The sequence below is a fragment of the Hippopotamus amphibius genome, chromosome 12 (assembly GCF_030028045.1).
Source record: "Hippopotamus amphibius kiboko isolate mHipAmp2 chromosome 12, mHipAmp2.hap2, whole genome shotgun sequence".
NCBI lineage: Eukaryota > Metazoa > Chordata > Mammalia > Artiodactyla > Hippopotamidae > Hippopotamus > Hippopotamus amphibius.
The window spans coordinates 99,544,815-99,559,684 of record NC_080197.1 but is presented as its reverse complement, the minus strand read 5'-3'; the positions used below and the strand labels follow the sequence as shown (position 1 = coordinate 99,559,684).

The window sequence follows — 14,870 nt, the reverse complement described above, 5'->3', positions numbered from 1 at the left end:
GAAGCAGTGTGATGGCGACAGCAGTGGCAGCCCCAGAGCACTGAGCCACGAAAACAGCGGCACTGCAGCAGGTTTTCGAGCTAGCAACCCCCAGTCCCATTTCTCTACCACCACACACACACACACACACACACACACACACACACGAATTCAGCCTGTCTGTCCACAGAAATACAGCCTGGGGGTCAAGAGCAAACCCTCATGCCGGACCATCCCCTGTGGGGAAGCAGAGCTCCTGCCCCTCTCTCTCAGCAGGAACTGTCCATCAAACTGCTTCTCCCTGACCCCCTACCTCACTTTTCAGCATGAGGAAGACTCAGGACTTAATGTTCCTCCTCAATGAGCCCTTTCCTTCCCCCAGCCTGTGAGAGGGTAAGACTGTATCCATGTCTGCGTGGGCTGAAACCTCAGGGCTGCATCCATTCAGTCACTTTGAACCTGTCAGTAAAACCTTCAGAGGGTCTCACCCTCCCACTGAATTCCTTCTGTCATTGCTCTATTTCAGAACCACTTTGTTCTGTTTCAGCAGCCTCCTAACTAGTCTTCCAGTCACTAGTGTCTCCTTCCCTTCGGCCATCTTACACTTGGCCACTTGGGTTAGCTCTCTGAAGCCTAAGCCCTGTTCCCAGCACCTCCAGGGCACAGTCCTTACCAGAATGTGCTGCAAACTCTGACACCAACTATTTGTCTAACGTCCAGCTCCCTAACAAGACTGTTCATTCCACGGGGGTAGGGACCAGCTTTTTTTTTTGGTTGTATACACAGTGTCCAGCATAGGAACTGGCACTTAGGTAAATGTTCAATAAATGTTTGTGGAGTAAATGAATATACGTGTGTCTCATATCCTGCTGCTTCCCCTACATAGCCCCTGTGCCTTCGCACCTTGCATCATTTGTCATTTCCTGAATATGACAGATATCTCTATGCCATTCCCTCTACTTGAAATGTTCCCAGCTCACCCCACCCTTGCCCAAGAATTATTTCCTGGATCTGCTTAGTGAAGCTGTGCACATTTATCTTCTCCAGAACAACCAGAGATCGCTGACTTACCTGCAGCCATTACCAGAAAAGCCTGCACGTGCCTACAGCCCTGGCCCGAGCCCCAGACTGGGACCTGTACCATGCCCAGACATTTGAGCAGTCTGACCTGGGCATTTGGTAATACCCAACTTTGACAGAATGAAGTAGTCTTCTGCCAAGCATACCAAAGTACCCCTCACCAGGTGAAGGCCAGGACAGCATTGGCATCTTCCACTCAAACTTCCACTGGTTTGAGGAGAGAGAGAGTCAGAGACCAAATCAGCAACTATCTCAGATTCCTGGCAGGACACAGTTTAAGTGACCCTGAAGCCAGTAGGTGGATTTGCTTACTGGCTTTCCCACTCAGGGTTAGCTCACAGGCTAAAATGTAGTTTGAATTCACAACCAACTGCTTTTTTCCTGCCACGCAGGAGTGTCACCTTCTGGACCAGGTGTGGTGGTCATGCAGCTGAATGTCCCTAATGGACCCCAGCCCCCCCAGAACCCATCCATGGTCCAGTGGAGTCACTGTAAATATTACAGCATGGACCAGCGGGGGCAGAAACCTGGAGACCTGTACAGTCCTGACAGTAGCCCCCAGGTGAGTCCCTGCAGCCCAGCTTTGTCTTGGCAAGGAGATGACCAGATTCTTCTCAGGATGTAATCTTTACCATGGACTGAGCAGCCTCTTTTATTTGGCTTTCCCTGGGCACTTTTCGGGAAGAAACACAAGAAATAGAGGAGAGCATCTTTTTTCAAGGAACCTAAGATCTAAGGTGGCAGATGGGACACATACTTGAAAATACTAAAGGAATACTCAAAACAGTATGTCAAAAAGGGGCTAGTTTGAAGGGGCAGTCTGACTTTGACAACTTTTAGCAAGAGAAGGTTTCTGAGAGCAGTGGCTTTCGGGCCAAGCCATAGGAGCACCCGAGGGGAGTGTTGGGTGTGTGTGTGACATGTGCTCCTCTGTCTCCCGCAGGCCAACACACAGATGAGCAGCAGCCCTGTCACATCTCCTACTCAGTCTCCAGCACCATCTCCTGTCACCAGCCTCAGCAACGTCTGCACAGGACTCAGTCCCCTTCCTGTCCTCACACAGTTCCCCCGGCCCGGGGGTCCAGCACAGGGTGAGGGGTTGGATAAGGGCTGGATGCTCTCAGATTCACCATTCACATCCCATTCCCAAGTGGGGAGATGAAGAGGGTAGCAACAGGCAGGGAACCAGTGTGGCTGCTCAGCCAACTCCGGGAGCCAGCTCCTCCTTTAATGGCCCTGTGGAGGCCAAAGACACCTGCCCCTCGTTAGTGATGCCCGTATTTAATTTACTCTAGATCTCCTTTACATACTTAGTATTTACTTCCAAGTCCCTGGTGACTGTGAGCCAGGAAAAAGAAGTTCACTGAACTTTCTAATGAACAACAAAGAATTTAACCCATGAGTCTGAGGGCTGGGAACATGGGGTTGTGTCAGAAACAGTATGGTTTTAGAAGAGGGGATCCTGGATTTGAGTTAAAAGACGGGTTCAAATTTAGTTCTACCACTAACTAGCTTTGTGATGTTGAACCTTAGAACCAGACCTCAGGTTCCTAATGTATAAAATGAGGTTAGTCACACGTAAGATGGAAATAATCTCATCTGCTTGCTGCCATGGCTGTCAAAAGCAGTATAAAAATAAGATGAGAATATGGTTTAAAACTTCATAGTGCTCTGAAATATAGTATTTATCACCAATAATAGGTAACACGTGGTACTTAATATGTATCAAGCATTGCTATAAGTGCTTTACTTAAAAGTACTTTGCTTTGTAGGTGCTATAAGTGTCTTATGATCATTTAACCTCAGCAGTGCTAATGAGAGGAAGACGTACCCAACATCCCATTTTCAGTAACAGAGCCAGGATTTAAACCTAGGCAGTCTGGCCACAAGTCTGTGTTCTTGTCCACTACACTGCATTGCCTCCCATGTGAGTCAGAAACTTGAGCCCTGGGTTTAAGGTGAGAAGAAACTATATGAGAAATAAAAGACAGTCACAAGGGTCTGCAGGTTTCCTCCAGGGCCTTTTGTCTTCAATGGACAGAGCCCTTTTTCAGAGGTGAAGGAACCCAATAACCCCGTTTGTCTGAGATACAGCTGAGAGCCAGGGGGTTTAGGAGGAGAGAGACAACTCGTGAGTCCACGACATGGGCACTCCTCTCATAGAAAAAGTAGGAATAGTATGCATTGTTGCTGTCCGTCTCCAGAGCCCCATGAAGGCTCATAAAAGTTCATAGCATGTAGCTCAAACTTCCAGAAAACCATCTGCTCTTCCTCCCTAGGTGATGGTCACTACTCCCTTTTGGGCCAGCCATTACAGTACAATCTGTCCATCTGCCCTCCCTTGCTCCATGGCCAGTCAGCTTACACGGTGCACCAGGTAAGGGTGTCTCCCATCAGCCTTAGGGCCATCAGAGTCCTCTGCTCTGAGCCATCTACCTCAACCAGCTGGGTGGACAAAGGAGACAACACAGAGAGAATGGACGAAGTGGGAAAAGCCTTTACCCCACTGCTGTACTCATTCCTCTCAGCCCTTCCCCAGTGCTAAGAGGATGGGGTGTTTGTTTCTCAGTGGCCACTCTCTGGCCAATCTGACTGCTTGGTGGGATGGGGTCTTCAGGGTCGGGTATTGCTCCTTAATCTCTCAGACAGACAGGGATGCAAGGCAGTCAGTATTGTTTACCTGGAATGAGAGTTATCTTTCCAATGTTGAAGGGACAGAGTGGACTGAAGCATGCAAACCGGAGCAAGAGACAAGCACTAAAATCTGCCTCCACTGACCTGGGGACGACAGATGTTGGTGAGTGGCAGGATGCTGAATCCCCAAAAGGAGGTGCTCCCCCTCCAGCCCTGCATTACCAGCCCAGGATGGTGAGAAAAGCCAGCTTAGGGTGGGGAGTCAAAAGAGGACCTTTTCATACTCAAGAGCAAGGAGAAGCTGCAGAAGTGAAGTGTCTCAGCCATTCCAGGTCCTGGGGAAGATGAAGGTGAAGATTGGAATAACACAGTGATGGGGGTTGTTGAGCCTGCTGTTAACAGAGAATCTTGTGGAAGTGGCCCTGCCCTGATCTAGGCTGTCTGCCTTTGGTAGCCCTAAACCCAGTTTAGGAGAGGCTTGATAAGAGACTGTGGGGGAGTAACTCTCCCCCTGTAGGTCTTCCCTACTAGGCATAACAAGATCTCTTGGGGTTTCCCCTGTTTGAAGCAGTTTGCTAAACAAGGAAAGGAAGGAAAACTGACTTCCCTAGATGATAAGAAAGAAGCATCTACCTGGGCCAACCTCTGGAAAGGGAATGGAACATATTTCAGATTGAGCTTCTTGTGAAAGAACATCACCAAAAGCCGCACTTTCTTCACAGTAATTGCAGCCTGTGAGAGAACTGAGGTATAGGTTTCCAGATCTTACATCTGGAATTCTGATTCCCAGTTTCTTCTTGCCTACATCTTTAGGGTAAGAGAAGAGAAAGGTTCCTTTATGTCTCCTAGTTGCCCTGATCAGAGTCTGGATGGTGGGGAGTTGGGTTGATTTGGGGCAGGAGGAAAGGGCTAAGTGAGAAAGTATGGGATTTTGAGGACATTGTATACAGACTTGGTCAGCTGGATACTCCTCTGCTGGGCTGCTGTCCAGTCCTCCCTACTCTACACCTCTTAAAACCATGTCCTCTCTCCTCCCCTTGCAGTCCTGGGACGGGTGCTGGAGGTGACAGATCTCCCTGAGGGCATCACCCGTACTGAGGCGGACAAACTCTTCACTCAGCTTGCTATGTCCGGCGCCAAGATCCAGTGGCTCAAGGATGCTCAGGGGCTGCCTGCGGGGGGTGGGGGGGACAATGGTGGGACTGCTGAGAACGGCCGCCACTCGGACCTTGCTGCCTTGTACACGATCGTGGCTGTGTTCCCCAGCCCCCTGGCAGCCCAAAATGCCTCCCTTCGCCTCAACAACTCTGTGAGTCGCTTCAAACTTCGAGTGGCCAAAAAGAACTATGACCTGAGGATCCTGGAGCGAGCCAGCTCCCAGTAAATGGAGGAAGAGAAGGGACCCGCATGGCAAGGGTGGGGGCAGGGTGGAGGGGTCAAGGGGGCCTGTTAGACCACAGACAGAGGCAGAAAGTAAGGTGAGGTCCACAGACAGACACTAAACTGGAGCCTAAGACAGTAAGGATGAAGGTGGAAACAGAGACAGACAGACACACTGGCACTGGACTCTTCCTCACTCCCCTGCCAAGGGTCCCTCTTCTTCCCTGGTTGGCCCCACGTCTGCTTCCCTCTCTTTTCCGTACTCTTCTATCATTTTTTTATCTCTTCTCTCACCGTGAAATTAATTCTTTCATATTTTTTGGTCAGGTAGAATTGGGAGGGTCCCACACTCCCCTGTTCTATTTCATTACCATCCCAAGATCCCTTTTCTTCTTGGTCTTTATGAATATATTTATATGGACAGAATTAAGAAAAACAAAATTGATTTCCCCTTTCTCTCACCCCATCTTGTCTCCCCAAACTCCACAGAGTTAAAACCTGGGCCTCCCTCCACCCCCCAGAACACTTGTATATTGTTTGTTTGAGGTTTGTGCCGCAGTAACAGACACAGTATTTAATTGCACATACAGATGTTTGCTGGGTATATTCACTGTAAATTTTATTTAATCTGATTTTTTGTTTGTTGGGGGTTCTTTGGGGGGAGGTTGATTTTGTTTTTAAATATAAAAAAAAAATCTGTCACTGGACAATGAGTCCCTGTTTTTCTGTTACCACCCTGGTGTGGGTGGGGGTGGAAGGGATTTGATGTGTGCTGGGATGGCTTCCTCTGGTATATGCACACATACCTTCCTAACACTATTCCCTGCAGCCCGTCCTCCTCCTCACAAATAATTCTGATAGATGGCTTGGTCTCTAATGGGACTGTGCCACTAACTGTGGTTTATCAAGCATGTCACTCTCGCCTCTGGACCTGTGAGTTCTTACCAGTAAAATAAGAGACTTGGACTGACTGGGTGGCCTCCGAGGTTCCTTCCATCCTGTCCATCCTGTGATCATCACTGAGGGCGCTGGCAGCTAAGCCGGCGGAGTGGGCGTGAGGTCCAGAACCGGGCTGAGCTGCCGGCCTCACACCTGTCCATCTCATCTTCTGAAGACTCTTCAGGGGGAGGAGTGGGCGTGAGGTCCAGAACCGGGCTGAGCTGCCGGCCTCACACCTGTCCATCTCATCTTCTGAAGACTCTTCAGGGGGAGGAGTGGGAGTGAGGTCCAGAACCGGGCTGAGCTGCCGGCTTCACACCTGTCCATCTCATCTTCTGAAGACTCTTCGGGGACAGAGGACTTGGGCCTTTCTTTGATCCCAAAGCCAGAGGATTGGGTTCTACCTGGTAGGAACAGAATTACATGTTTCTTAAAATAGAAGCTGCATCAATTGAATTTGCTGTGCCAAGATGTCATACTCTCCAGGTGTGCTCAGCAGTCCCTGTCCTGTGCAGCTGAAGAAAGGTGAAGAGCAGAAGTCACTTGCCCATAAGATAGAGCTTTCCTCAGTCTTCACAAAGCTAGCCCTGTTGTTGTTCAGCCTGTCAGACCAGGGCCATTAAAGAGCCTGTTGACCCAGAACCATCCAGCAGCCCCTTTTCAATGCCACCCACCCCTTAAAAAAGAGCAGTAGGTAAAAATGACATAGCACACTGCCCTGGAAATCCCTTGGGTCTGGGTAGCAGTATCTCTCTCTCTAGCCAGCCTCCTTTGAAGCTTGTCTAACCCAACCTCCAACGTAATCCTTTACTGCTTACAGACACAAGGGATAAAGCAGCATGACACTCCTCTGAGATGGCAGTATCTCCTTTTTCAGCCGCGTCACAGCTCAGACTAGGAAAAGGCTGCATCCCTGTTGAGAGAAGAAGGCCAGGTAGCTCACTGGCCCATCAGATCACATGCCAGGGCGTCAGAGGAAGGAGATGGGATCAGGGAATCAGGATGAAGAGGGAAGCGTGAGGCTTGGCCATCCCACCTCCGAGAATTTGCAGTTCCCATGGGAAAGGGGACGCACCTCACAGATGATGAAAACTCCACGCGACAGCTATTGCCTTCTGTCCAACGTGAACAAAACAATCCCTACGTGATCAGCAGGCCCTCACTCCCCCCCGAACCCCTCAGACGGAAGTCCCAGCCTGGCTTTTTTAACAGCTCTTAGAATTCCTTTCACCCCGAGGACAAGATTTTAAAGGAACAGGGGAAGGATATCTCTGGGGGCAGCTGGAGGGAACAAAGCAGTTATACGTGTTCTTCACTCCCTTACAGGATGGCAGCAAGGGTACCCTTCCAACTACCCATGGATAAGAAAGCAATCTAGTTTTGCTGATGGGAGAGCTCTGAAAATTCAAATTTTCCTTTCTTCTCCAGTTTCCAAGCCCTTTCCTTCCTAACGATTGGAGGCTAGATCCATGCTTGAGGGTGTGAAAACACGGCCACAAGAAGACAATGGCTGACACGTTGAAGGCTAGTTCCTAGAGTACATTCAGGGAGGGTAGATTGGGGAGGTGCTTGGAGTTTGGGAAAAGGGGATGGAGAAGCCTGTTTATAATTCATCTTTAGCTTTAGTTATTTAAAATCACCCACATGAAAGAATTCCCTGGTGGTCCAGTGATTAGGACTTGGTGCTTTCACTGACAAGGGCTTGGGTTGGATCCTTAGTTGGGGAACTGAGATCCCACAAGATGCACAGCGCGACAGAAAAAAAAAAAATCACCCACATGAGTATGCAACATGGGCACTGGCCCTTCCTGAATTTATCCAGTTCTGACCTGCACACCGTAGACGAAAAAGCAGGCAACAGCAGCTCTGGGGGGATGGGAGGCGTTAGGGTCCAGCCCTCCCCGTGTCCAATTTCTCTGTGTCAGCTGTGTCGCTCAGCTGTCCACTTTCCTCCAGCCCTGTCATTTCAGCTCTGACACCAAGGCAAGAGGCTAGGAGGTCTACAAACATCGTCTGGGTAGCTGGTGTGAGTACAGAGGGTATTGGGGGGGCTTAGCCCCCAAGGAAGAGGACCAGTCCTCCCCCAGCACCACCATCAAGATCCCAGGGGCTCCCTCTTTCTTCCACAGGCTGTGGACTGACTTAGGGAATCCCAAACGTAAGTTGCCTCTAAATGCTCTTCCCATTTCCAGGACTGCTCACCCAAGCTTCTGCAGTCCATAGGCTATTCAGCTTCTTCATTTCTCTCCTTGTCTGTGAGTAGTTTGGGTTTTTGGAGTGAAATTATTATTCTACTCCAGGATAAGAGCTAGGATTAGAGGGTGGGGTGGGGGTGGGATCAGGGGAATGGAGTTGTAAGGGAAGGAAAGGCTCATATTACTCCGAAAACTTAAAATAGCTGAGGCCTGAGGCAGGCTGGGAACTAGGCACTGGGCCCTCAGGGCTCGAGAGAGGTAGAGGAGAACAAACGTCCCCAGCCCATTCCTCCCTGCATGCTTGTAGACACACACATTAAACCTCTTGAAAGGGGATCTGGGAAGATATGTGTCACATTTCTATTGCCTACAGATTCCCAGGAGAAAAAAAAATACCTGTAGGAAAATCCCTAAACCACGCAGCCTTGTGCACTGTCTTGGGGCTGCAAACTCTGGGGTTGCCCCTCAAGGTAGAAGGACGGTTATTGGTTTGAGGCACTGGGTGGGAAAGTCTTTAAAGTCTGTTGGGCTTTTCTCTGGACCTCCATGGAATCTTTCTGCTCACAAGCCCTGTGAAAGGATTTCTGTTTAACCAAATTTCTCCCAAAGCCTCCACTTCAAGGACCACCCTACTTTGAGAGACAGGAATAAGGGAAGGAAGAATGACAGTCAGAGATTAGATTTCACAGAGGGGTCCAACCTCTTGCAGGATGACAGAAAAGGAGGTGCTGGAGTCCTCCTCCTTTCCAGCAGAGACTCGGCAAAGTGGGGTGAGTCTGGGCCTCTGACCACCGGGTGTGGGGAGCTGGGAAGCCGCTGCAGCCCTTGAAGAGAAGTACTTGAATTGATCTCACTTGCATAGGACTCATTTACTGTTATAATGCTGGCCCCAGCACCCGCAGCCCCCGATACCCCCTAATCCTAGGGTGTGCCCCTTGCCCCAGGCTGGAAAAGTGTACAGTTAGCTTCAGCCTTACCTACTCTAGAAGCAAGACAGTCCTTTTAACATTGGGTCTCCTTCACTCCCCTCCCTCCCTCAGCTACAGCGGCTGAAGCGGTTATTCAGGAAGGAGTCTCCTGGGACAAAGGAGATGGAGCTTCCCCCAGAGCCCCAGGCCAATGGGGAGGCAGTGGGAGCTGGGGGTGGGCCCATCTACTACATCTATGAGGAAGAGGAGGAAGAAGAAGACGAGGAGGAGGAGCCACCCCCAGAACCTCCTAAGCTTGTTAATGATAAGCCTCACAAATTCAAAGACCATTTCTTCAAGAAGCCCAAGTTCTGTGACGTCTGTGCCCGGATGATTGTGCGTGAGTCGAGAAGGGAAATGGAGAGTGTGACGTCGAAGGCAGGGGGTGGGGGAGAGGATTTAGGCGAGGAGTGTTTGTATGTCAGACAGCCTGTGGCAAGATGTAGCTTTAAGACTGAGAGTGTTGGGTCCCAGGCAGAAAAGGGATCTGAGAGCTAGAGTAGCAGCAGGGGTACAAGGGGGAAGGGAAATCAGGAACCTCACCCGCATGTTCTCCCCATCTCCCAAGTCAACAACAAATTTGGGCTTCGCTGTAAGAACTGCAAAACTAATATCCACGAACACTGTCAGTCCTATGTGGAGATGCAGAGATGCTTCGGCAAGATCGTGAGTAGGCTCTGGGAAGCAAGAAAGTAGAAGGGAGGGAACACGTTGCCAGCTACCTCCTTGCCAGTCCCTCCGCAAGTTATCCCACCCATTTCCCTGCTTTTTTTTTCCTCCACCCATCTCTTACTCCAAGAAGGGACAAACATTCATGGGAGAGATGGGGTTCTGGGCCCTACCTTGTTATCTCTAATGCTTTCTCCCATCCAATCCCACAGCCCCCTGGTTTCCGTCGGGCCTATAGCTCCCCTCTCTACAGCAACCAGCAGTACGCTTGTGTCAAAGATCTCTGTAAGTGCCCCATACTGGACCCAAGGGAATGGGCAAGCCTAGAGATGGTTTCAGCACCATCTCCAGATCAGGAAGCCAAATTCTGAAACAGAAAGACTCTATTTCCCACGGTTTTACTCAATCTAATATTTTAGCCATTTTGGATGCAAAATCAATATTCCCCTGTTCTATAGCTGAGGGAGATAAGGTTTAGCAAGGGCTCTATACAGTAAGGAAGAGAGAGAACCAAGACTGAAAACTTCACCTGCCTGACTTCAAACTCTGCTCTTCACATGCAAAATCATTTCTAAGCGTGAACTAGACTGCCCTCACCCTTGTTACAGAAGAATGCCAGACTCAGGGCCAGACCAAGAGCTGTGGGCATCCTGGGCAGAGTCATAATTTGGCAACCCTTAAAAGCGTATTCATTGACAATTTTCTCAACATTTATTTGGAGGAGAGGCTGAACTCTGTGAGGAGCATGGATGGAAAAAGAAGAACCCAGTGGCGGTAGTACCCCAGCTTGCACACGCCACTTAGCAGAACAAAAACCAGCAGCTAAAGGACCACTCTCCTTCAAAGGAGAGTAGTGATTCTGAGCATTCCCCAACTCCCAAGCAACTTACAGCAGAGTTGTCTTTCCAACATGATATATAATGCTCTGCCTGGAAAGAGTGCTGGTAAATATTTTTCTCCATCACATTTCCAGTGATGTCTTTAGAACTCTTTATAAATTGATGACCTATGTATACCCAGCTGACACTTTCCTAAGTCTACACACACACACACACACACACACACACACACACACGGTATGTACTCAGTCCCCTCTCTCCCTTACTTAGGAGGCCTCTCTTTCCTCCAAGCCTTTTTCTCCCTCCCTAGTAATGTCTCCTTTCTTCTCCCATTCCAACTAGCTGCTGCCAATCGCAATGACCCTGTGTTTGAAACCCTTCGCACTGGGGTGATCATGGCAAACAAGGAACGGAAGAAGGGACAGGCAGATAAGAAAAATGTGAGCACCCAATTTTCCTACTGAGGTCCCTTCCAGAGACCCCATGGAGCAGGTCCTGTCTCCTCTCTGGAAAGCTGACAGAAGTAGGAATCCTCTTCCCCTAAAATTGCATATAACCCAACAAATTTTTGCATGCAATTTAAAAAGGCCTCAGTTGAACAACTCCTGCCATAGCATGTGTTTACTCCAGGAACTCCCTTCTGAAATTGTCAGATTAACCATCATAACTAACTGAAGCCTAGGCCCCAGGCCCCTGCCACTTCCAGGCAACAGAGGCGAAATCTCTGCTTTTGCGTTTGGGGAGGAGAACTTGTCATGTCAAGTAATCAGAGAATTCTAGAGCCCCCAAGGGTCCATGAAGATAATCTGGTCTGACCCATTTATCCTACAGATGAGAGAACTGAGGCACAAAGCTTATAGCCAAGAGCACCTTCATTTCCTTTTGTAATAGGGTTACTAGATTGGTAATACAATAGACTTGTATTCAGTTCAACAAGGAATTTGTTAGTTACCCTTACAGCTTTCTGGACAACAATGATGGACTACTGTGGATAATGGTTACAGTTACATGGATTCCTAAAATTAGTTGAATGACAGCACCCAAAGGATCCTGGTCCTTTAGGGAGTTTCAACCAGAGGGAGATTTTTGATGCTTTATGACATGATTTAGCCCTTGGTCCTCACCTATGGACATTTTTCTCACTGACACAAATGCAGATATAAATGATATATGCCATTAAGTTCATGGGAAACCTAGGAGGGAAAATTTATATACTGAATAATAGATTCAAAAATCTTACAGACTAGAAGAAAGACCAAGAACTAATAATGCAGAATTTTGTAAGGAAAAATACCTAAATGTCCTTGGATCAGAAAAAGAAAATCAGCTGCACAAAACAGAGCGAGAGCTCTGGCCTCAAAGACTTGATATGGGGGTTGGGTGCATATTAGGGATTTCTGTGGAGTGAGCTATGACTTATAAGGCACTATCAGTGTGATCTGACTGCCTCCAGAAAGGCTAGCCCACTCGGGTTCTATTCTCTTAAGGGAATTCTAAAAATTGTGCTGCCCATTTTTCTCTTACACACTGTAGTATTTTTTTTTAATTTAATTTATTGGCTGTGTTGGGTCTTCATTGCTGTGCGTAGGCTTTCTGTAGTTGTGGAGGGTGGAGGCTACTCTTCATTGCAGTGCACGGGCTTCTTATTGCTGTGGCTTCTCTTGTTGCGAAGCATGGGCTCTAGTCAAGTGGGCTTCAGTCGTTGTGGCACGTGGGCTCAATAGTTGTGGCACTCGGGCTTAGTTGCCCCACAGCATGTGGGATCTTCCCAGACCATGGCTCGAACCTGTGACCCCTTCATTGGCAGGCAGATTCTTAACCACTGTGCAACCAGGGAAGCCCCACACTGTAGGGTTTTTAAGGGCAGACATTATAGTAAAGGACGTGAATTTTACAAGGTAGTGAGCTTCCTGTCAACTACATTCAAACGCAATGTAGGTGGTCACCTGCCAGGATGTTTAGAGGAAGTCCCTGCATTTGGCAGGTGGTTGACTGATACTTCCTCCAAGGCTCCTTGCAACCCTGAGATCCTATTCTGTAGTTTTCCGGCCTGACTTGAGAGCCCGGGCAAGCATGGGTTTCTAAGACAGCATCTTCCCAACTCTGGTGCCCTCTCCAGTCTCTAGCAGCCATGATGGAAGAGGAGCCAGAGTCTGCTAGATCAGCGGAAGGCAAACCCCAAGATGGTGAGTAACACCCACCTCCTTCCACAGAGATGGAGGAGGGTTGGGGCTCAGCTGTGGCACAAGACATGGAGGGCCAGGTTTGGAGATAAGAGGCCCTGGCGCAGGAAGGTAAGGAATTGAGGGCTACCCTCCAGAAGCCAGAGACCATTTGTCGGTGCTTCCCATTCCAGGAAACCCTGAAGGGGATAAGAAAGCTGAAAAGAAGACACCTGATGACAAAGTGAGAATCTTTTCTCTCTACAGGGACCCCAGTCCTCTTCCCAACCCAGGTCTAACCACACTCATACCACTCACGGCCTCAGCAGAAGCTCACACTTACTCCATGAGTTCCAGTCATTAACCCGCCTTCGCCACCACCTCACACATACACACAGCCAACACATTCCTCTTAGCTCAGGGACATGGAAGAGAGGTGGAGTGGAGTGTGTCTGTAAAATACCCCCGCCTTGGCCTCCTGCCCCTCCGTGTGGGACAGAGGAGCCCTGAGACTCATCACCCCCTTTCACCCCCAGCACAAGCAGCCCGGCTTCCAGCAATCTCATTACTTTGTGGCTCTCTATCGATTCAAAGCCCTGGAGAAGGACGATCTGGATTTCCCGTGAGAGGCCTTAGGACTGGGGTGGGGGTGTACTGGGAGTGAAGAGGGGAGAACCCAGTTCCCTATGGGAAAGGAAAAGGGGGGACTCAGGGCTTGGAGCCTGTTTGGGACTGGACCTGGGCACAGCCGAGGGACTGAATGTGTAAGTCCCTAAATCTCAGAGGCCTCTTCCTTCCTCTCCCAGGCCTGGAGAGAAGATCACAGTCATTGATGACTCCAATGAGGAGTGGTGGCGGGTAAGAGAAATGGCTGAGGCTCGGGTGGGACGCGGGTTGAGTTTAGAACCTGAGATTGTGAGATTAATTCCCCCTACCATCTCCTCTAGGGGAAAATAGGGGAGAAGGTCGGATTTTTCCCTCCAAACTTCATCATTCGAGTCCGGTCTGGAGAGCGTGTGCACCGCGTAACGAGATCCTTCGTGGGGAACCGCGAGATAGGGCAGATCACTCTCAAGAAGGACCAGGTAACTCTGGTGCGCTAACTCCATCCCGGGCCCGGAGGCCCCCTGCAAACTACACTCCTTGCAGATCTGAACCCATTAACGGGGCTAGATTGGGCCTTCATACCTCTGGGCTCCCCTGCCCAGTTCTTCTACTGTCTTCCCTTGACTCCTCGCCTCCCTCGTCCTTTAATCCTTTAGATTGTGGTGCAGAAAGGTGATGAAGCCGGCGGCTACGTCAAGGTCTACACCGGCCGCAAGGTGGGGATGTTCCCCACCGACTTCCTGGAGGAGATTTAGGCGTGCAGACGCCTGTTGGTGGAAGACCCCCCAATCCCGTTCTGGGCAGGCCCAGTGGAGGTTGGGGGAAAAGGCGCTGGGCGGGGAGGGGTGGGAAGGCCGCCGGCACGTGCCGGGCTCCCAGGAAGGGGCCGGTTCCCGTCCCCCCGCCTCCCCGGCCGAGGCCGTCGGATACTTGGCGCCTGGAGCAGCCTCCCTCGCACCCCTCGGGCCCAGCCTTTGAGATCTGGAGCAAGAAGAAAGCGTCTCCACTACGGGGACCGGGGATGGGGGGGTGGGGGTGTTGAGGCGAACCATCGAACGTTGCGAATTTATTAAAGTTTTGACAAAAGTTGGAAACGTTTGCTGTTTAACCGAGGGCGGAGGGGAGAGGGAGGAGAGGGCCTGCGAAGGGGTGGAGAATCTCCCCCCGCTGCCTCCCCGCGCTACCATCGGGTAACCCGAGACCCACCTGGGCTGAGGCTGCTGCGAGGCGGGGAGGCAGATGCGTGCGCCCGGCAAGGCCTCTGTGGTCCACGAAGCAAAGGGCGCCGGACTGGGCTCCCGGCCCCGCGGCGCAGGGCGCAGGGCGCAGGGCGCAGGGCGCAGGGCGCAGGGCGCAGGGCGCAGGGCGCAGGGCGCAGGGCGCAGGGCGCAGGGCGCAGGGCGCAGGGCGCAGGGCGCA

The 14,870-nt window shown here is 50.4% G+C and overlaps 2 protein-coding genes across 23 annotated transcripts in view; both read left to right on the top strand.

Annotated features, from left to right (window-relative positions):
* Positions 1-5,780, top strand: part of R3HDM2 (R3H domain containing 2) — a 160,706-nt gene extending 154,926 nt beyond the window's left edge. For 21 of the 22 annotated variants that reach the window (XM_057703580.1, XM_057703584.1, XM_057703590.1 and 18 more), the window contains 5 exons: positions 1,452-1,621; positions 2,003-2,150; positions 3,339-3,436; positions 3,772-3,856; positions 4,737-5,780. In XM_057703580.1, coding sequence (XP_057559563.1) covers positions 1,452-1,621; positions 2,003-2,150; positions 3,339-3,436; positions 3,772-3,856; positions 4,737-5,077 — 842 coding nt within the window. In that variant the 3' untranslated portion in view covers positions 5,078-5,780. The remainder of the gene's footprint in view (positions 1-1,451; positions 1,622-2,002; positions 2,151-3,338; positions 3,437-3,771; positions 3,857-4,736) is intronic. The other variant, XM_057703586.1, reaches the window with a different exon arrangement.
* A 2,212-nt stretch (positions 5,781-7,992) lies between these two features.
* STAC3 (SH3 and cysteine rich domain 3) lies at positions 7,993-14,540 on the top strand. Its single transcript, XM_057703603.1, has 12 exons — positions 7,993-8,170; positions 8,917-8,977; positions 9,248-9,515; positions 9,744-9,841; positions 10,057-10,129; positions 11,026-11,123; positions 12,803-12,869; positions 13,040-13,089; positions 13,382-13,467; positions 13,652-13,703; positions 13,793-13,930; positions 14,108-14,540. Exons 2-12 carry the CDS (start codon positions 8,918-8,920, stop codon positions 14,204-14,206), a joined length of 1,089 nt encoding a protein of 362 aa, XP_057559586.1. The 5' UTR covers positions 7,993-8,170; position 8,917; the 3' UTR covers positions 14,207-14,540.
* The last annotated feature ends 330 nt before the right edge of the window (positions 14,541-14,870 follow it).